The sequence below is a fragment of the Corvus moneduloides genome, chromosome 3 (assembly GCF_009650955.1).
Source record: "Corvus moneduloides isolate bCorMon1 chromosome 3, bCorMon1.pri, whole genome shotgun sequence".
Classification (NCBI taxonomy): Eukaryota; Metazoa; Chordata; class Aves; order Passeriformes; family Corvidae; genus Corvus; species Corvus moneduloides.
The window spans coordinates 47,810,871-47,832,376 of NC_045478.1; the positions used below are offsets into that span (position 1 = coordinate 47,810,871).

Consider the following 21,506-nt stretch of genomic DNA (forward strand, 5'->3'; position numbering starts at 1 on the left):
TAGGCAACCAGGCAATCACACCCTGCAGTTTGCTGTAGTCCCAGTCCCTACATCACCCAGGCTAGAGGACAAAACAGAGCGCACTGGCAAAGCAGGCAGGGCAATGGGACTGCACCCATATCTCATCCTCTTACCTGCAAGAAGTAGCCCAGCTGCAGGGCAGACTCACAAGCGGGGAACAATGTGCAGATCCGTATGGTTTAGGCACAGCTAATCTCAGACTACGTCCTGCTCCCACTACTGCAGATGGCACAGAAGCAGAACCAGTTACACTACATTAGAATTAGGGTCTCTAGCTAGCCTTGAAGGACTAAAGGCCAGGTCAGATCCCACAGCCCTGTAATTCTAAGAGACTAATGCTCCAAAGTCCTCACCTTGGAAATAGGAATACTTTGACATCAAGCATGCAGCTTTTCCCTCTTCAGCTTAAATATTTTGGGTTTTTTTCATGGCAAACGCTAGAGACTGTGTCATCATCTTTCAGTTTAAGATGTGGCATTTACTTTGATTTCTGAAAGAAGTTTCTCTCAGAAAATAACATTTGAGAAAAGAAAAACAACAACTGACTGTATCTAAACCTACATAACAAAACTTCAATACATTTAACCCTTCTTTCCCCCTTTTCAAGAATAACTCAACTTTTAGGGGTGATGCAACAAGGACAGGGAAATTTGGAAATTATTTACATTATAAAAAACATCTTGAAAAGTGACAGCCCTGGGCTGCAAATGGAGTGTCAGTTTTGGTCCTTGGTTTCGTGAATAGAACGGTTAGAGAGAATCAGCACAATCTCAGTTAAGTATGAGATGGAAAGAGCAATTATTCAAACATCTATCTATTCAGTGTAGCTAATCACTAGTACTTTGTGTAATCCAGCCAGCCACCACTGCCTTCCCAGTTCAGTCTTTTACATTCAGATTTCCATAAGTGAGGTTAATGGTTTTAGTTAAAAGAAGCTACTAACTTTGCCAACAAGTTTGTAGGATGCTCTTTACAGAGATACCTTCAGAGATACCTGAAGGAAAAAAGCAGCAGAGCTGAGTCTAAGTCAACATGTAACTACCAAATAGCACAAAACACTAGAGCAGATTGCTACTAGAGTGTTCTGGAATCTGCTTACAAGAGCATTTGGATAGGTAACTTCCATGTCACATTTGGAAGACTAAGGAAGTTTCTCTAGCTCACTTCCTTCTTATGTAAAAGACAACTTCAGCAGTGCTGCTTGTGAATTCCAGTTCAGCCATCCTGCACCTGTTTTGCAGAAGTGGTAAAACCAGCACAACACTACAGCTCACCCCTCCTTTAGTGTTCAGGGAAGTGGTCTATGATCACATCTTATAGCAGACTTGTATGACTTCATGTTCCCAATTCTATTTATAGAGCAGAGCTACTTTAATCTAGGACTGATGTTATAGGCTATGTAAACATTCCCTTCTCTATAGGATGGCATTGTTTTCACTAGCTATTTGAAGCTAGATTGACACTTCTCATGCCAAGTAGAAAGGTACTCTTTCCCCAAAGTTATTAAAGTCACAGATCTGTTGACTGTCTACCATGAGTGGTATGCCAACTTTGGCTCCACAGCACACAAACAGCCTTTAATACCTTTATATGTTCTTTAACACTTATAGAGTGAGTGCCAGCATCTAAGGATACTTAGTGCTGGCTGTTAGTAATACAAAACTACCTTGTGGAAGAGCATCACAGCAAGGCTGTAACACCAATTCACTTAGCATAGTCAAGCCCCTCCTCCTCAGAAAGCATGAGACACTCCACACTCAAGGTCAACAGTGACAAAACATTTGAAGTGTATTTTCACTTTTATTTCAAAACTTTAGACAAGTTACTTTAGTATATAAATTCGATTTTTTTCCTCTTACAGAATATAAAGATAATTCCCTCATTACTTCAGTATAAAGTGTTTTACAAGCTTGAAGACAATTGCATAAGTGTTTCTCATACAGGATATCAGAAATAAAGCAATCTTTCTACAGATGTTCAGACAGGTGACTACCTCAGAAACAGCAGAGCAGTTTAGTCAAATACAAGTGAACACGTGACACTACAGTTGTGAAAGTTCAAGTAAGGCCAAGTCAGTAAACATTGTTAAGTCATTGCAAATAATAGTGGAAAGGTTTGTGAGACATTGCAAGGGGTGGATGGTTTCATAGCATAATACTCTTAAATCAAGGATTCAGAGGGATTTAGCTAGAAGACAAGTGAGTTCTTAAATGCTATAAAGCCTATGCAAAGACCAAGCAGTGTACTGGTGTTAGTGGAGACTTTGTGCCTGTTCATCCTCAGCATGCTAAGACAAACTACAACCTCTTTAAACCAAGCATAAGAACCACTAATATTTGAGAAGATGCTTTTAGAACTCAAGTATGCCTTATTTTGGATGGTGTGTAGTTTTTGTCTATTACTTCATCTTGTAAGAACATGTGAAGACAACGCTCGTTCTGTGCCAGTGGGTGGCCTGCAACCCTGGAGAGGAAAAAAACAAGCATTAGTGTGAACCAGTTGAGCCTACTTGCAGCTATCCTGCAGATCAAGGTTTTGTACCAATAACCTACTGTTCTGCACTTGGGCATAGATTCCACTTTCACTTCACTGTTGGTGACTAGAATGCAGTCTAGCAGCAAGATTTGTCACGCTCCCCCAGATGCAGTTAGTCCATAGGAACCCTGAGGTACCTCTGATCACTTGGAAGCATGTTACATCATCATCTGTCACCTGCAATTGATGGGACTATCCAAGTAAGTGATCATTCTAGCATTAGGAAACCTAGAGCTAAGAAAGGCAAGTAGAGTTTTTTTAAAGGTCTTGACACCTTTGCCACAGGACACCCTTCTAAAGGCCACTTATCCCCTCAGCTGTCAGTGTCACTGAGCAGCAGCTCGTCCCAGCACAGCTGAAGCCTGGCTCCAGCAGGGGATGCGAAGGCTTTCCGAAGGCTTGGCACTGCTCCGGGCAGCGACTCCCCAGGGTCAGTGCCCCTGGCCTGTATGGGCAGCACTGCACACAGCCAGGGGGTACTGGCCCTTCTGCTCACTGCACATGTGGTAGCTTTCAAACACAGGGGACAGAGCTTGCCTGTTCTAGGGGACACCAGCATATCTACTATAGATTTAATTTTGTTCCACATATAAACTGAAAACCCATCATTTTAACAGTAAAGGAGCTGAAATTAAATTAGGAGACACAAACTTGGAAGAAAATCATAAGGTACTGCATTTGAACCCTTAAAATACCATGCAGACTCCTGTGTAGGTAAAAATCCAAAAGAATCAGATACCTGAAAGTTCATCACTTACGGACACAAATACTGAATGCAGTTTGGTTTGAAAAAAACTACACCCAGTTTGGTCAATCAAGACAGACTTCTTCCTTTAGGAGAGACAGTCCCCCACCATCCCAAGGGCAGCTTGTGTAAGCCTTGCGGCCTTCGTATCTGTCAGAACATTTCTACCCAAAATGGAAGGCATCTGGTTGAACACATGCAATATGTACTCAGCTCCAATGGCTCAGCACCATTTCCAAGCACTTCTGTGCATCTTCTCCAAATTTACCTATTAGTGTTTATTTCACCACAGAACATACTCGTCACTGAGGGTGACCTATAATGAGGAAGCTGAGCTCTCCTATTCAACATTAATGGATTATTTCAAGTGCAGTTATAAAACCTATCCATCTTGCCAGGTCCTAGTAAAAGGCCGACAGTCTCAAGCAGTAGTTCACAAGGATGACAGTCTAGTCATCCTAGAGTAACTAGTCATCAACTAGAGTAACTAGCTTGAGTTTCTTACCCATCAGAATGAAGTTACTGGTGTTAAACTTCAAGGAAAAGATATATACGAGAGGATAAAGCAGCAACATATTTCTTCTCCCTTTCAGGAAGGCTTGAAAATTGGGTGTCTGAATTGCAAGACTAGATCTGATCTCTGATTCAGCTCTTGGTTTCACAGGAATACCTCATTCCACATTGGCTTTCCCTTAATATTTTTCACCAAGGTGACCCTTACACATAGCAGCTGCTACTTCAAGAATTATGTGTCTCAAAATCAGGTTGAGGCAGACAAGAGTGTTGAGACATAACCACCCTTGTGAATGTCACTGTATGTAGTACTGATGGTGGTGCCAGCAAACTGGCCCAAGGGAGCTGACTCAAGTAAGCTGCACTGTTGTGATTCAGATTTTACATCTAGAGGGACAAAGCCTCAACAACATCCATCTCACACTTCCAGATATCAAGAACTGGCATTGGTGCACCAAGATTTGTTTGTTCCAGTGGTATCAGTTATCCGAGGGACTCTTTAATTCTAGAAGCATAGATCAGCTTTGATTATGCAATAATGTGAATGTACAGTGCAAAGGACCTTCAGGTCTAAGTTCACTGGTGCCCAGAGTACTTGGTAGAAGCCTTAAAGCTTCTACATGGTTCAAAACTTCAGTAATATTTGCTTAATGAGTTGGTTGTGCCATTAGAACTCATGAGCTAAATTGCTATGGTTTGTGCCTGGAAAGCCTTATTCCAGATGTACTCAACTCTGCCACTACATCAATATCTACATTAATCTCCTTTTATGTTTCAAAGGAGGAAAAATTAACCAAGAAATTTTACACTTCCACAAAGTCAATTTATTACTCGCATTAGGATTGGAAAATGGATATCCATAAACTGGCCATTCCATTTCTGTCGGCTATACAGAGTTTATCAGAGTCAAGGTAAAGATGACTGTGTTTCACATCAGCTGCTTCAGAACACCAATAACCCTCTTCCATGCTAGACTCAGCATACAAAACTTTCAGTAAGTGCACTTCTTCCCCATTTAAGATAGAGTTCCAAGTCTGCATGGATAAAGGCTGTACTTTACAGTCATGACTGCCTTGATTTTACAGCATTAAAAAAACCCAAACACATTCCATTTTATTATTAGATGCCTTGGAAGTTCATTCCACTTGTCTCTGAACAGCAAAAAAAAGCAATCTGAAGCATTTTAGCTATTCAGAACCATTAGCAATACTTCTAAGTTGAGCTAAGAAATAACTACATGAAGAAAAACTTCAGAGATTTCATATGGTCACGCTTAGTTGTACAAGACAGACAGTTTTAGTGAACTCCAAGACACATGCCTGAACTAACAGCAACTGCTAAGTACATTTTCATAAGTTCTGGCGTAACTCACAGGCATCCTCTGTTCCTGTTAAACAGCATTACTATTGAACAAGATTAGAATGCCAGTGGAACTGACAGGCTTGGACTCTCTGAGGGAGCAGTCCCAAGTCCAGTTGGTCTGAACAGAACTATAAAGACCAGAAGAGCTGGTTAACTGACAACACTCCTTACCCACTGTGTGGATCCATGATGTTAAAGAGATTAAACCACCTATTCAGGCCAGTGTACAGACAGTGGTTAGTAGTGTCAGATGGTGGAAAAAGAATCGTAAGACTTTGTTACTGTAATTTCTGCTCACCCTTTGAAGGCAGTGACAAAATCCAAAGTGTCTATTTCAAACTACATGTGCATGCCTCAAATAGTGTTTTTACATCTTCAGAAAGATTCTCAGGATGATTAGAGAAAATATGCATAATTACACAAACTGATAATACCTCATATCTGCAATCAAAGTAAACTGCTGTAAGCCCACTGCAAGCTCTACTGTTCACCCAACTGGAGGATACCTTTCTAGAAATTATAAAGTAGAACTATTTTGAACACTATAATTTTAGTAGCAATTTGCATAAATTAATGACAACACTAACAGTCATTTCAGCTGTTCTGGTAAGCACTAAGATATCCAAACTAAACATGGGATGAGTAATGTTAGTACGTCCTTCTGCAAGATTTTGTGAAAGTTAGTATTCTGAACCTACTGCAGTTACCATCCTTAAGAGGATGAGTAGCTTTAATTCAATTTTCCAGAGCTGAGCTCCAGGTTTGCCTCTAAATAACTAGACCCAACACTTACTTGTTTATGAATTGTTCAAGAGCCTGCTTCCTTTCCTCTATAAAGGAATCATCAAATATACCATCATCTCCTCGGAAGGGGAGCTGACGGAGAAGAGCTTTTCCTGGTAGAGGTGGTACCACAACCTGAAAGATTTACAGAAGTGTCCTTAAGAGCAGCCTGTAAGCAAGTTCATCCACCTCTTCCTCCTAGAAGACCCAACTCATCAGTCACATTCCTAGTGAAGTAATAAAACAAAAGCAGAGAAGAACAGTACCTGCCCACACAGGTAAGCTGAAATCAAGTAGTTCAACTCTGAATTAACCCAAAACCATTAAAACTAAAAGCCTCTGGCATTGCAGCACCGAGGCTTGATAAAAAGACTGACACACTAGTTTATTTCTGGGCATTTTCAACCACAGTAACTGCTTGATATGATACATGCTTTATAACATAATGAAAACATTTCAGCATCATGACTCTTTGTATGTCTATGAAGACTTGTATTTACCTTTCACTTTACTCACCTTGCTTTCTCTTTCTAGTTCATTCCTTAGCCATTCAAAGTCACTATATCTTCTTCTGACTGTAGATTCTTTCAGTTTGAAGATAGGTAGATTTGTCTGAAAACAAGAACACAAGCTACTGGTTAGACAGATTAGAAGTTTTGATAAGCAGAACCAAGAACCAAGCTGTTAAGTTACACATTAGTTCCATTTAAGCAACAACAGCAGTATTAAGAAACACTCAAGATACAGAAATAGAAATAAGGTTCTAAGCTAGATGAGTAAGCTGTGCCTTGAACTGCATGGCTATGAGCCTCATTTATACGGTATCCCAATCACCAGTATTTTGTCATCATATCACCCAGCAGAATATCTGATTTGCTGGCCACTTGAGATGTTTCTAAGGTTGAAGAAGCATCTGCTATTCTTACTGTCTCAGGAGCTGGATTCCCAATATATACAAAATTGGAGGTGGGGAGGGAAGGAGGAAGAAAGTCTTATTCCACATAGGCTTCTCTTACTGCATTCAAGGGAATGTTTCAGATATTAGCACAGGATATTAACCAAGTCCTGTACTTTTCTACTCCCTGATACAACAGGGCCTCCAACATCTTCAAAAGCAAAACCTTTAAGTCTTACAGTGAATCCATTCAGGACCGATGAAGATTTGGTAGCACAAGCTGCCAAGTTTGGGTAGATCCAAAGAAGCCAACAAGGCTGAGATGCACTACAACATTCAGTGCTGAGGAGATCAGACTGCTTGACTACAGAGCTAAACCAAGTAGAGCATGATTAGGGGGAGCTTTGCTGCCCAAGGCTAGGAGGCAGCACTGAATCCTAACACCCTTGAAAGGGACATAAAATAGGAGTAAGCTATAATGCTGCACAAGACCATGTTAAATACATAGGCACCCTGATACAAGTCCTTATACTAACTTGTGTCAGAGCCTGCATTACTTCTGTTCATTCTTGGGGTGCAGTGTTATGCCACTTTTGCAACCCAACTTGCATGTTATTTTAGAAGCAGACAGTGAGAGAGTCCTCTCCTAATGACACCTTGGCTAGAACACTACAAAATTGTTTCTAGGAGTTATGACCTCCTAAAAGTAAGACCATGAGCCTGTAATTACCAGACACAACCAGAAGTCACAGAAAAATGCCTACTGTTGTCAGACTGCATATTCACTAACAGTCTTCGTATACTTTTGAAGAAGACTCTCAAGGAGTACCCTAGGAAGCTGATATTCACATGGGACTACAGTTACATCCAGCTTTCCTGTTGGCAGATGCACAGTAATCATTCTCAGCTACTGCCTTTTATGTTTTTGTTGTTTTATTTTAATCTCTTGGGCATCTAACTCAGGATTTGGTCACAGTTTGAATGGATACCCCTGTACAATATCATTTGCAGGATGTTATGCTTAAGCTACCACTGGGGAATACTTTTGGCAGCTCAAGACAGGTTTAATTGCAGAGATATTTTCCTGCACTAGGCAGGTCTGTGACTATGGGTCATTGTACTGCTGCCAGCCGTAACAAGTTTCTGGCTGTCACACTAAAGTACTTGATAAGTTAGTTGTGTACTTTCACATTATGCCAGTTAGTTCACAATTTACAAGTGATAAAGTATAGAACAGTATTTTTTTATGGTGTCTTATTGCTAAATATTTAAAAGCATTCAAGCTCTCTTTCCCAGGTAAAATACTGTTGATTGTGCTAGCAACTAATAATAAAATTGCATTTAAGATGTACGTCAGAAGTCAGGCTTTATAAATATATACTCTTGTCTTGATGATAAGAATATTCTACTCAAGAGTGGATATAGCTAGGTCCCCCAGAGTGCATGAAGGAGATTCCCAGAAGTTAAGTACTGGATTATTTTCCTCTGATTTCAGCTGTTGTTTTTTAACAAAGTTCACCATTACACATTACAACATCAACTCTTTGTCAGTGTCTTAGGTAGAAAGCCCTTTAAAATACTTAGCATATAGGTTCTCACCTGCAGAAAATATTAATTTCTCCTCTCAAGTTACTAAAAACAGGATTAGAACTGGATAAAAGCTGCTAAAAACCAGTAAGTTCCCAGGTCTTCAGGAACTCTTTTCATTTTCTAGGCATGAAGTCTATAAAGTTAATCTCTAAACAACATATCAGGCTTACAGATACAATGTGGGGGTAGAAGTGCCAGTTAAGATCACTTTACCTTCTACATTCCCTTTTGAACTTTTGACATGCTAGCCCAGCTAGCAAGTGGGAGAAAAGGACAGAGTCCTTTCCTTTCCCTGTGAGTTGAAAAAAAATCTTCTCCAATTTTGATCATAAGCACTGGAAATGTTCAGATTGAAAAGTATGTCAAAAGGCATGCACTAAATTAAGTGTTTCACGAGTCACAATTTGACAACTATTTTCTAAAACAGAGTACATGTTCGCTGTCCTTTGGTCTGGATATGAACTAGAGCTATCTACAGAGATCAATTTCTAAATCTCATGTTTCTTAAAACCCAGAAACTGCAGCAATTCTCCTTCCTCTAGAAGTACATACTGATAAAGCAGTGTTCTTCAGGTAAGGAAGGATCTATCTAAAAATGCAATTTGAGAGTCCTGTTTTATACTGCTTAACCTATTTACATCTTAGGGTCCTATTTTTAATTCAGGCTACATTCACATCAAAAGTTTCTCTACGGACCTTTGTCACTAAGGATTATTGCTCTGTTTGAGCCGACCACCCTTTCCTTCAGTAGGATGGGCTTCTGCATGCCCTACTGCCTCCATCTCCCATGGATAGACAGTTTTCATTACGCAAGTCAGACAGCTCCTGAAGCATGGGCTTTCATTGGACAGGAATTTGGTAAAAGGAGACAATCCTGAAGAGTCAACAGAAACTTTCATTTTCCATTACAGTGTCATTTCAAGACCATGCAGGCTATCAAAAATGTTATTCTCCCCTTGACCTTTTACGTTGAGTTATCCTTGTTTTCTAAGTCACTAAGGTGCCAACAGCTATTCTGGGCACTGTCAGTGCTTTGTTTGTCTGCTAGAACAGAGACAAGAGTAAGATGCAAAACTTGAAGTCAGGCTAGTTTCATTTTTACGAGCATTTCTGCCCATGCTCATTCAGCATTATAATATCAACTTTCTGGCCTGCTGAGCTGCAAAGTCTACTATCACAAAACTCATGACCCAGTTTGGAACAGCCCCTGGAGCATAGCTCATTCCTGTGATAATTTCAGCATAATTTCTCCAGCAATTCTTTCTTCAGCAGTGTAATAATTATACCATTCATTGAAAAAAAAAAAAAAAATTCAACAGCTTCCTAGTCCAAAATCATGCTGCTTAGGAGTTGGAATGCAAGCCCTCAACCTGAAAGGATTACACATCATCCAAGACATTAGACAAGTGAAAGTCACTAGTCAGAATTGCTTTGTTGCAGAAGGACAAACAAACCAGTTCTGCAGAAGTCCCACACAGCCCAAAATCCTAAGCCACAGAAAGATACTAAGTCAAGACAGATTTTGTGTAGCACTGTCTCTTTACTAGAGTCTACGTAGACACCATTAGGCTTTCTCTGAGTACTGTCAAACAGTCTGTATTCTGCTGGGGCAGTTAATAGCCAGCCAGTACACTGGAATAAATATTGTCAAAACTGGTGCCAAGTTACATTACATAATTAAACAACAGGTGACAAACCCAGATCCTTAAGTCACTCCTGCATTTCTCCACTCAGATGCCAAACAAGTTTCTACAGTCATTTGGCTAGTGCTCAACAAACTAGTAATGGGAAGCAGTGGTTCCTTGCTAACAGACTTCAGGGCAAAATCTGTGTTCACAGTAAGCATGTTTCTTCAGCATCATTTATGTCACCGTAACATACTCAACTTTGAGTCCGACTCCAAGCTCAGGAGATTCCCAGTTCACCTCAGAAGCAAATGACAGTCCTAAGACAGTAGCTTAGATAACCAGGTAACAGTCTTCCAGCTCTTACTACAATCACTCCCCAAGCTACACCCAGTTAGAAGTTGAAAAACTGTTTTTGTATGCAAGTGAAGATAATCTCACAAGCAGAATGCAAGTAGTTTGAGTACTAGTCATTACTGTCCACTCAGCTTCAGATACAGTTATCCAATGCAGCCACTCCAGTAAACAAATTACCTTAAATGCAGGAGGAAAACTAGAGTAATTTATTAGTTTATAATTAGTTTTACATTAATAAAATAATTCTAAGTATTTTTAAGTCTTAGTTTTTAGACTAGCTTACTCACTGAGTGGAAAAAGTCTAGCAAATAGTCAGACTTGCTCCTAAAAATTTGTTTCCAGACATAAATCAAATGCAAATAGCATTTGAGTTCCTTCAAAGAACATGCTGACACTCCACAAGATTGTATGACACTGCAGCCCAGTCCATCCCCGCAACAGCACAAACTCCCCAGATGTTGCTGTTCAGCCTACTTTGAGGTAAATTTGGTTAATTTCTTCATCTGCCACCATAACACTCAGCAGCAGCACTGCACTGCCCATGTCTCCCATTCCTAACAGACTGAGAATAAAGCTGCACTGTTGCCACAGCACCTACTTTGATGTCATCTTTTCAATTAGGTTATGGTAGCCTTGAGAAAACTCTATTTCCATTAAAATAGAGTGAAAGAAAGCACACAGCTCACTTTGATAAAAGTTTGTGGCTTTGACTCTCAGAAGCTAAATTCAATGATCTTGACTGTCTCATACAAGCTGTAAGCTTTGTCAAGAGCCTACACCCTTTGGCTACATTTACATTCAATGGGAGCTGTGGGCTATCACAGTAAGTAGCATTCATGGTGGATAAAAAAAAGTATTACAATTTTCTTAAGGCAAGAGCCTGCTGTCCTTTAGTACAAAAAACTGGCTCCAGCAGTCCACTGTTATTGCAGAAACCTTGCCAGTGGTTTGTTTCCTTCCCGACTTGACATAAGCAGCTACCTCTCAATTTCCGACAATTATAAAAAGCAAGAAAGAAGGAAAACATGCTTTGAACTTCAGTTTGTAGAAGTTTAGACTTTTGCTGGGTATATTACTGAAGGAAAGCTTCTTTCCCTGCTGCAAAATGTCAGACTAGAGATTGTTATTTTTCTAAGTTTCAGTCCTTTTCATCAAAACAGAGTTCTACCTCCCCTTTTCTCCACTTGGTGTCCAGATCTACTGAAGGTATGTCATATTAAAAAAATAAAAGTTAAGAGAACACTTAAAAATCTGACCATGCAAGTTTTAAACAATGCTGGCTTAAACTATACCAAGAACTTTTGAGCTTCCCACTCCGCAGTACTGGAGCTATGGAGCCAGGATGTTTTCTACCTTAAAGACTAAGGCAGTGAAATCCTAATAGCAACACAGTATCAGAGACTATCAGTCTTTAGACAAGAACTAACCTTCGCCAAATCCAGTGCTTTGAGTCCAGAGTTGCTCTCTGAAAAATGAGCATAGGGATATCTGTATTTTTGCCAAAAAGCATCTATCATCACCTGATCAAGTTCAACAACATCATAAACAGCTGAATTACAGTGTGCCATGGTCAAAAGACTCTAAATAGGGTGAGTCAAGAGAAAGAGATTGCTTAGTGATGCTTTATTCTTCAGGTTCCACACTCAGAAGCCAAAGATAAAAACAGGAGCCTGCTTTAAGGACTCATTTGGACAAAGACTTTTACAACACCCAGACAGAACTAGTAACTAGATCAGGGTTAGCAAGCCAAAGTCTCCTGTGAAATATCAAATATTCATTTGAAAGAGAAGGGATTGTTACTTTTACACAATTCAAGGTATAACAGCTCTGATTAGACCTACTGTAATGTTCATATTCATTCCTCATTAGGAATGACTGAAGAGGGATCACATTAAGTTGATGCTTTAGCATCATTACTGACATCCATCAGCTACAGTCAAATGGGCATAAAAAAATTTCAGTGAATTGCTGCAGTTGCTAATTTTTTATCAGAAACAAAATGTTTGATATGCTTTGTGAGCTAGAGACAGTCCAGTATCCCTATACTTCACATATGCAAGAAAAAAAGCAGTAAGTTAACTAGTTTAAAAGTGTGTCTACTAAGTAGCAAAAAACTCTCTTCATATTTCCAGTTTTACTGGAGCAGTAACACATTCTTAAGTAGCCACTAAAAGCTATAGAAAGGCTTATAACTCCTGTTCATTAATTTGCAGCATATCTTACCACTTAGAGGGTGCTACAGCTTAAGCCCATAAGAAATAATCTCTAAAGTTTTTTTTCCAGGTCTAGAGATGGCTTTAAACCACTTAATATATAGCTTCATTTTCTTCTGGATTTTAGAGTTAAGCTGCTATACACTAGCTTAAAGTTACACTTTCAAATAGGCTTTGTGGCCAACACAAACTATACTGTCATATGGAAGAATCTTCTGGGGCAGAACACAGATTTTGAATTGGATTCTCAAGAAATAGCCACAGAAAGAACATTTCAAGGACCCGTCTTCAGTTGGTAGAACACTTGTTTTTATACCTTCAGTAGAAGGTCAGGGCTTCTCCATCATTTTTACATTAGAAGTTACAGCAACAGTAGCACTTTCAGACCCTTCACTCAGTTCTACATCTTCACAGGGTATTTGGACTATGCACCTGTTAAACAGCCTCCAGTAGTGCAAGTGGCATTGCTTCATCAAGTGAAAAAACTTTAAATAAAATACTTCCCTTACTGTTAGAAGACATAAACCTCTGCTGCATCATTTACTTCTCCAGACGAAAAGCAGCAGGGACTGGACTGCTCTAAAGTTCAAGCTGACACTTTTTCAGCAAGCCATCTAAAAATAAGCACGTATCAAAACTCCCTGGCATCATATGCCTACCTGGATCACAGCCATCTGTCCTACAAAGATTACTCATTGTTCCCTTTGATTTGGTCTGTTCTGTACTGTACTGGAGTGCAATCTTAAAACATGACAATCAAGGCCTGCACTGTATACACTGAAATAAAAGGAGTGCAAGTCACCAGTTAAACTAATATACTAATAAGAAGCACTATTCAGAGACTTGGTTATTTTATTTACACAGTAACAGGTATCAATGCTAAACTAGTTCAATACCTTTGGACCAGCCTCTTGAACCTAGTTTAATTACAAACCTCTACAGAAAGAAACAGCTGCTCAAGAGTAAATCCACTTTCCTGGCTTTGGAAGTTTCTTTCATCCAAGCCATTCTACTTCTCTGTTTCCCTAGTCAGTGCCCTTGGAAATTCTTAGCCTTCCAGCTATCCTTTTCTGAATTACTGCTTGAAGGAACAGTTAATGTTTGTAAAGGTGCAGTACCTGGGCTGTAGAACAGAAAAATGGTCACCTGAATCATTGCATTTTTATTCTTTGTAGAGGAGTCTGAAAATATGTAACGGGTAGCAGTGTCTAGAATGGGTTTTAAAAGCATAATTTACTACAATTAGAGCAGACTTGCAGTGTTATGCAAGATTTGTAGTAGTAGAGAAATAGAGAATTAGTGCTGATTATGCATCCCTAAACACACACTGACTCAGTGTTTAGTCATGACTCCACCACAAGCTTCAACTATTAAACTGTACAATGCTGAAGTCAACTACAGGAAGGGCAGATTTGATTCTTTTCATGGTGGGGGAAGAATCTGCAGCTTCAAACCCTGCCAAACATGAAGGACAGGAGATCTGGAACTGTTCAAGGACAAAACATTTCAAAAACACATCCATCAGATCAAGAGCACCACTTTGCAAAACATGGCACAAGAAAAGTGCTTTCTGAGCAAGTTATACTTTCAGTTCATTTTCTGTCTTACTCTAACTTGATTTGATCACAGCTGTCAGATTCCAATCAGTAAGTCACAAGTCAGACTACTATAAACGTGCTCAAATGTAAATACTGTTTCCAAACTAGGTCTTGAAAAAATTGGTTAAGGGGAGAACAGGACTTTCAAAAGTAGCTCGAGTTGAGCAGTACTCAGATAAACTTCCCCAATCCCTTGAAACCAATACTATTCTTAACACTGCAGGCACTTCACAGCCTGTGTATTCATTTCCTTCCCTACACAGGACCTACACAGTCAAGCACCTCTGCAGGTCTACAGAAATCTTTCTGCAGAAGATAGAGGAAACCTGACTGGTGTCCTAAAGAGCATTGGTACCACCTAACTATTGCATTCCACAATATCTGGAAGCACAGCAAGGCATTCCCTTTCTACACCCAAAGACAAGCCACTGCACTGTGGAATCTCAAAAAGCTAAGATATACCTTAGTGCCAAGTTTAATAACGCTGATTAGAGGCAACAGGCCATTCAACATTAAAGAACAGAACTAAGATGACAAAGGCTTTTAGTTTGGCTTTGCTTTGACGAAAAAGAATTCTTTAACTACTTGGACTAACAGCTCCTGTAACAGGTATTTTATTATAGTTCTAACTGTCAGTTTGAGTATCAATGACCTCTCTACAAGTTCTCACTAGCCATAAATAGATGATTTAACCTTTTAGTCTAGGTGACAAATCCAACCAAAATGGGCAACACAGAAGTCACTCTTACTTCTACAGAAACAAATCCAGACAAAATAGTGTTAACAGTTTATTTGCAGGTCACTGAATATTCTGAGTTCTAAGGGATTCACAGGTATCATGAAGTCCAACTCTTAAGTGAACAGTCCACACAGGGATTGAACCCACAAGCCTGGTGTTATTAGCACCATGCTCTAACCAACTGAGATATTCTCAGGGCTGCCAAGGGGATATCTCCCTTTTTGTAGCAAGTTCCTGGATACCCATATGCTTTGCTGACAGTATTCTAACCAAAGTGCTTATCTCCTATGGCACTGACTTTACACTGGGTGTATGGCTCTGACGTGTGTCACCAGTCACTGGATCAAAGTTAGCTTGTAAAGCTTGTCTCCTTAAAGGATTTAACAGCTGAAGCTATTGCACGGAATCTGCTTGAGCAAAGACCTTCCTTTTGACCCATTTATCAAGAAAACTATTTCTCAACTACAGTAGAAGATAAATGATACCTGGAACTGGATTGAGGACTAAATACATGCTGTAGGATGATAATATGACAATTGTAATTTGTTCTATGTTTGCTTCCTGGAATTCAGAGAGAGGACTGGCTTTTAGCCCATAAATAGTAACAGGTATTCGCATGCCCTCATTCAAAAGCGTTGACTTGAACAAGCCCAGCCTGAAAAGGTTTAGTAAGAAGGAGAAAAGAGCTAATAAAGACTTGTGAGAAACAGCATGAAAGAGTATTTACACTTAAAATGTGACTTTTGGTTCACATTCTTCCTCAAGAGGTAAGGGCAATGAAGTAGTTTACTGTATTACTTTAGTAGGCAGTCTAGTTAATTATGCTAGTTTTAAATGCTGCACAGTCACCATATTGTGATCATCTAGACACCTTCAGATGAGATGAGTACTTTATCAAGTTTTATTTTGCTAGAAGAAGCACTTGGAGCTTTATACCCTACTGCATTATTCCCAGTTTAGCTCACCCTCAGCCTTCACACACAAAGGACACCTCAGAATGGAACAAACACACTGCCTGATGCTGCTGATGGAAAGCAAATTCTCAAGTACCCTGTCAAAAACATGACCCATTCGAATTTGCTATTTTAGCACAGCAGGGTGGCATTTTCTATCACTTATTTCTGAACAAGATTTTTGACTTTCATTGCTAGGCTGCACTGTAGTGGCACACTGCCACATTGTGTGCCTTACAGTGGTTGCTACAGTGGAAAGCTTTCTGTCATCACCTTGTCCAGCTTGCCAAGAACAGACTGTTACTTAATGCACAGACTCAGCCTCAGAAAGTCAATACTTTGGCCAACTGTCCATCTGTGAAGTAAGCTAGGACTGCTGCATAGGGTCTACCTGCAGCACTCCTCTCAAAACTCCTCAAAGGCCTGTCAAAGCACCATGCATTTACCCCAGCACACAGCCACCCTGCACAGAGACACTCACTGTGACAAACCTTCCTAAGTTCCAAAATACTACTGACTTGCTTACACAGTAGCGTACTGCTGAGCAGTCTACCCAAAACTTTATAGAGTTCCCCAATAAGCCTTCTGACTTCCACCAGAACTTGATGAGTACAGCATTACAAGAACTAAAGCATGAAGTTGTTCCACTTGCTGTTTTCCAGACAACAGATACGCTTCAACTGCAGTACCAACAGAAAGCTTGCCAATAAAAGCTTTGGGGAAACTCTGCAGTATTTCACACACATATATTTTGCAAGATACTTTTTATCAAGTATCAGTTCAAGAGTCTGCTAGCAAGTTCAGTCTTTCCAAAAAACCCCAAAAGCTAAGCTTTGAGAGTTAGACAAAGATAGAATTACAGAGTCTGTAAACACCACGACAATGGTACAAGTCTAATTGTCTCAACGCAAACTTGAATTTCAGTGTCCTCTCTGACAATGTTTCTGGCTTAGAATGATCGCCAGCTGTAATGTGAGGCTGCTGTCCTTTAGCTTTCACCAGAATTTGGCAGCAGTTAAGCCATCCATTTCTGCACACTTAACATTTTACTGTTGGTGTTACTTGAAGGTGTAGCTCCCCAGATACAACACAGGTAACTCACACCATCTTCTCAGGTTTATTCTGCTGCTGCTACCAGCACTGCTGGGGGAAACTGCACATCAGCTGCTACTTTCTTACTTTCTGTAACCACAAGCAGTTGTCAAACCATAGAAGCCAGCTGGTGGCCATTGTCAGCCACACTCCAACAAGCAGCTTATGCTACTAAGCCTATCTTTCACAAATACAATACCACAGCAAGTCATGTTCGAATTCTTCCTCTGCGCTGAAACTTGCATATTAGCAACATGGTCTGTGTTCTGCTGAGAAGCAGTTAACTGATACAAGTTTAGACAGTGAACATAATTCTGCATGACTTGTATTACCTGCTCTGTAGCCTTCCAGCACACAGAGACAAAACTCAATTTTACAGTTCATGGTAGCTATGAACTATGTGTACAGCAGTGCACAACTCGAAAGGGCATGATCAAAGAGACAGTCCTGTATACAGGCATGTACAGATGCAAGCAAGGAGGGTGGAGGATGCAATGTTTACATAGTATCAGTCTGGAAGGAAGAACAGAGGAAGGTCACAGTACTATCACAGCGTGCATTTGTTCAAATCATTCTTGGTCTTCATTACAAAGGAATCTAGAATTTTCTACCCCAAACAGCAGGTGGGCTAAGACTAACCTGTCTCAAAACCTGTTTTTCTGCTTTCCTTTCTGATGAAGAACTTCAGTTGAGTATTTTTAAAAACTGTTATTTTTTAATCACAGGAAATTTGACCTAATTCCCAAGGCCATATCACAGCCAAGTCCCTTTTGTATCATCTTCCCTGGATCCAGCCATTCCAAATGCTCAGTCTTATGGAAAGAAACATCATCAGGAACTTAAGGGGCAAATACTTTCCAGCAAGGTAGAATTACGTCTTTCTTCTAAGTGGATTGCTAGAGTTCTGATAAGGGCGGTGCAATGCAACACAAATCTGCAAGTTCTAGTTTGACCTCACACAGAGGCCAAATACAGGCTGAAAGCGTGTTAATTTATTCCTCCTGCCCCACTGACACATCCTGAAACACAGGAATAGCTACTGAACACGACAATTTATAAGCATCAGAAATAAAGAAGTATCCTCCTTAGTAGCTTTAGATTTCAGCTGATTTTGCTTTTTTAAGTAAGGTTACACTAAGCTGGGGACTTAGACCTTTAACACCAGAAAATCCACACAAGGTTAAGTCTCGTCCGGTGAATTTTAGTGACCAAGGCAGCAGCCCTCAGCTGTATCCTTCCCTGCCATGAAGAATTCATATTGCAGAGAATGTGTGCAGGGACTCAATGAAGCTTCACTCTTTATTACTTACTGTAACAACTGACCAGGTTCCATCAGCTGTTACAGAGTACAGCTATACAAGGTAGCAGACTCAACTGCAAGCTATAAAAACCCCCCATCTATAAGACATCAGCTTTCTCAACCCAGTTTACTTCTGGCAATGCAGACCAAAAAGGATTCCCTTCTTCAAGTCCCTACCAGCCACAATAAGGACTGTGCTGTAGACATTGCATTTTTTGACCATTCCTCTGGGCCCTGTTTATGAAACTAGAAAGGCCAGGGAACACAGTAATGACTTCACATAGCCTTTCTCAAGCTCAAGACTACTAGCCTTTGGGGCAAGTCAGTGAACACAGCCCTTCCAGCTAGGAAGGATTCTAGTGTTACTAAGAAGAAGTATTTGACAGCAGCACATCACGAGAAACAGCCCTATTTATTAGGCACCACAGTTTTATTTCAGGTACAAAAGCAAACAGGAAGCCCTCCCCCATACACACGCACCTTTATCACTTTAGCTGGCTCTGATCTAGCGCGTGTGCCCACTAGACTTATTTACACCTTCTCGATGTACTTTCTGAGGCCGCTGGAATCCTGAACTTGACCTCTTCCTCAGGGCAGATCCACCCATATTACTCCATCGCAGAGAGCTGAGTTTGCCCTCCTCTATTTACCTGGAGACAGACAAGCAATTGCTCACAGTACAGCGATATTTCAGTCTGAGGACAAGCTGTACACAGCAGAGCCGAAAGAGCACTTGTCCTTTAGTTATCTGAACCGAGCTGCATCGCCTTAGCTACCAGGAGCCCGTCACAGAGTTATCAACCCCGGGCCGAGGATGGAGAGTCCACTGCGGCTCTGCCACCGCCTCCGGGCGCCGCGCACCGCAGTAGCCGTGACACGGGTCCTGAAGGACACGGCGGAGGGAGCCCGTCACCGCCACCCCGGCCAGCCCCGGGTGACAAGAGGGCCCGACACCGCCAACCCGGCTCCCGGGCCGGGCTGGCGCTGCCTCACCTTGACGCGGATCTCGTAGGTGGTGAAGCGGCCGCGGCCCACCCCCACCGTCTGCGGGTTGCCCACGTCGATCTCCAGGAAGTTGCTGGGCGGCCCGTAGGCGTCGTTGAGGTTCTGCGGCTTGCTGATCAGCCGCCGGGTGTCCGCGATCGTCTCGGCCATGGCGGAGCGGGCGCCTTCTCCCCTGAGCCAGCGACCGAACCCCGAGCGCCGCTGCCGCCGTCACCCGCACCGCCCGACCGCCCGCCCCGCGCCCAGCTGACTGCCCGGCAACGCGCACCCGCGCCCACCGCCCGCGCGCGCGGGCAAGGCACGCTGGGCAATGTAGTTCTCGAGGGCCGCATCGCTCCCTAATGCCTGGCGCGGTCGCCCGCGTTCTGAACTACACATCCCGGCAGGCACTGGGGGCGCGGCGCTCTGGCCGAGAGAGCGGGTTTGTAGGGCCCGCCTGCCCCCTCGGCCGGGTGTGGGGGCGGTGGTGGAGTTGCGGGGAGTTTTTCCCAGATTCCCATCCTTCGGGGAATGAAAAGGCTGGGTAGGAAACGCTGTATATGCAAGGTGTTAAGCAAAAGCAATCAGCCCAGTGCAAACGTAGGCTGGAGGAGATGCCCACCAAAAGATTTGTGTTGAAAACAAAGTCTTAAGTCACTAACCCAAGCTGCAATCAAGGTGACGGTGTTGCTTGTAGTAGTCTTACCCTTTTAAAACTTACTGCAATTTTAACAAATGATACATATTTAATAATAATATTACTAACGGGACCAGATTTTATGTCCCCATAGCTTGCAAAGCTGAAGAGTTCATGAAGGATAGGAAAGGAAAATTGTGTTTACAGAGTGAATTATTAAAATAACGAAAGAAAGAAAGAAAGAAAGAAAGAAAGAAAGAAAGAAAGAAAGAAAGAAAATGAGAGAAAGGGAGAAGCAGAGGTGACAGAATTGTCCCCTTCCAAGACATAAGGTCTTTATTTCTCATTATCTGATTGTGTGTTACAATAAAAGAAACATTTCCCAAAGTAGTGCAGTATTTGCCCTCTTGATGCACCTAAAACCTCAGTGAATAGAAATTATATGAATCCACTATTATTTATAAATTACTCTAACATCTTGGAGGACTTCCAGATTTTTTTAATACCTGTTAAAAGTACCCCTCCAATGATTAAATGCATATATCATTTTCCTTCCTTCTTTTCTTACGAAAGAGTTCTAGTGATGTTCCTTTACTATCCAGGTAGAATGAGACTGTGTGAAAACTATTGATATTTTTTTCCAAAAATCTGTGTGGGCAATGGGTAAAATGGCAGGCTGCCCACAAATCGTATCTGAGAGACACAAAGTTAACTCTGGCGAATTTAGTTAGCTGTTGTCTATGTTAATAAAAAGGTAATCAGAAAGTAGAGATGATCCCAAGGTACAAAAATAGTTCATCCGTATAACCAGTATATGATGGGTGGTTTGCTTGGTAACTTTCCTGTGAATTTCCTTGTCATCACTCCTTCAGTGTTATTTCTCCCACTTAGTAGTGCACCTTCCTTTCTTTCCACTAATAGCTGCCAACTTTATAATTCGCTTTATAATTATAAACAGAAATGAAGCTGACAAAAGTTTTACAAAGCAGGAGTGAAGGGGAGCTTTACCTGAGTTATACTAGTTATTAAACTGGTCATGCAGCAAGGCAAGAAAAAACTCATTAATTCTACTGAGACCACATATGCGTCTGGAAAAGCTTTTGTTTGTTACACAACCTGTGCTGCCCCATCTCACTGCAAATGTGAAAAAGAAACTGAGCACTGGTGTCTTAACTATGTTTTCTGTCTCCTGGCCAAGCCTGGTTTCATTATCTGTTCAAAGCAACAAAAATATGTCCACTGCTCTGCATTTGGGAAGTTGCTGAGTCTGTGATGAATAAAGAATATGTTCTCAAGCTGGGTAGATATTAAGAGTGAGGCTTAAGTTGAATGCTTTTCTCACAGCACACCATCTCAGCACCATTATTTTGTCTGCTTTTCCTATCAGGGATGACTGGTGGTGGAGAGCCTTGTGGAAGCTACAGAGAGTGACTGTTTTAGTGCCCACTTGTCAACAGCATTGGTATATAAAGGTATAAAATGGTATATAAAGGTATATAAAGGTGATTTGATAAGGTGTCCCCTCTCTGTTTTTTCCATTGAAGTTGAATATAACTCGTCTGAC

At 41.1% G+C, this 21,506-nt stretch overlaps 1 protein-coding gene across 2 annotated transcripts; it reads right to left on the minus strand.

Moving 5' to 3' along the window:
• Positions 1-1,784: 1,784 nt before the first annotated feature.
• Positions 1,785-19,601, minus strand: SNX3 (sorting nexin 3). 2 transcript variants are annotated; one of them, XM_032101405.1, is made up of 4 exons: positions 19,315-19,601; positions 6,476-6,571; positions 5,970-6,094; positions 1,785-2,484 (listed from the first exon to the last, which is right to left on the minus strand). In XM_032101405.1, exons 1-4 carry the CDS (start codon positions 19,474-19,476, stop codon positions 2,379-2,381), a joined length of 489 nt encoding a protein of 162 aa, XP_031957296.1. In that variant the 5' UTR covers positions 19,477-19,601; the 3' UTR covers positions 1,785-2,378. The 2 variants fall into 2 exon arrangements, with proteins under 2 accessions (XP_031957296.1, XP_031957298.1); XM_032101407.1 differs by lacking the exon at positions 5,970-6,094 and having other exon boundaries at positions 19,315-19,588.
• Between the last annotated feature and the right edge of the window lie 1,905 nt (positions 19,602-21,506).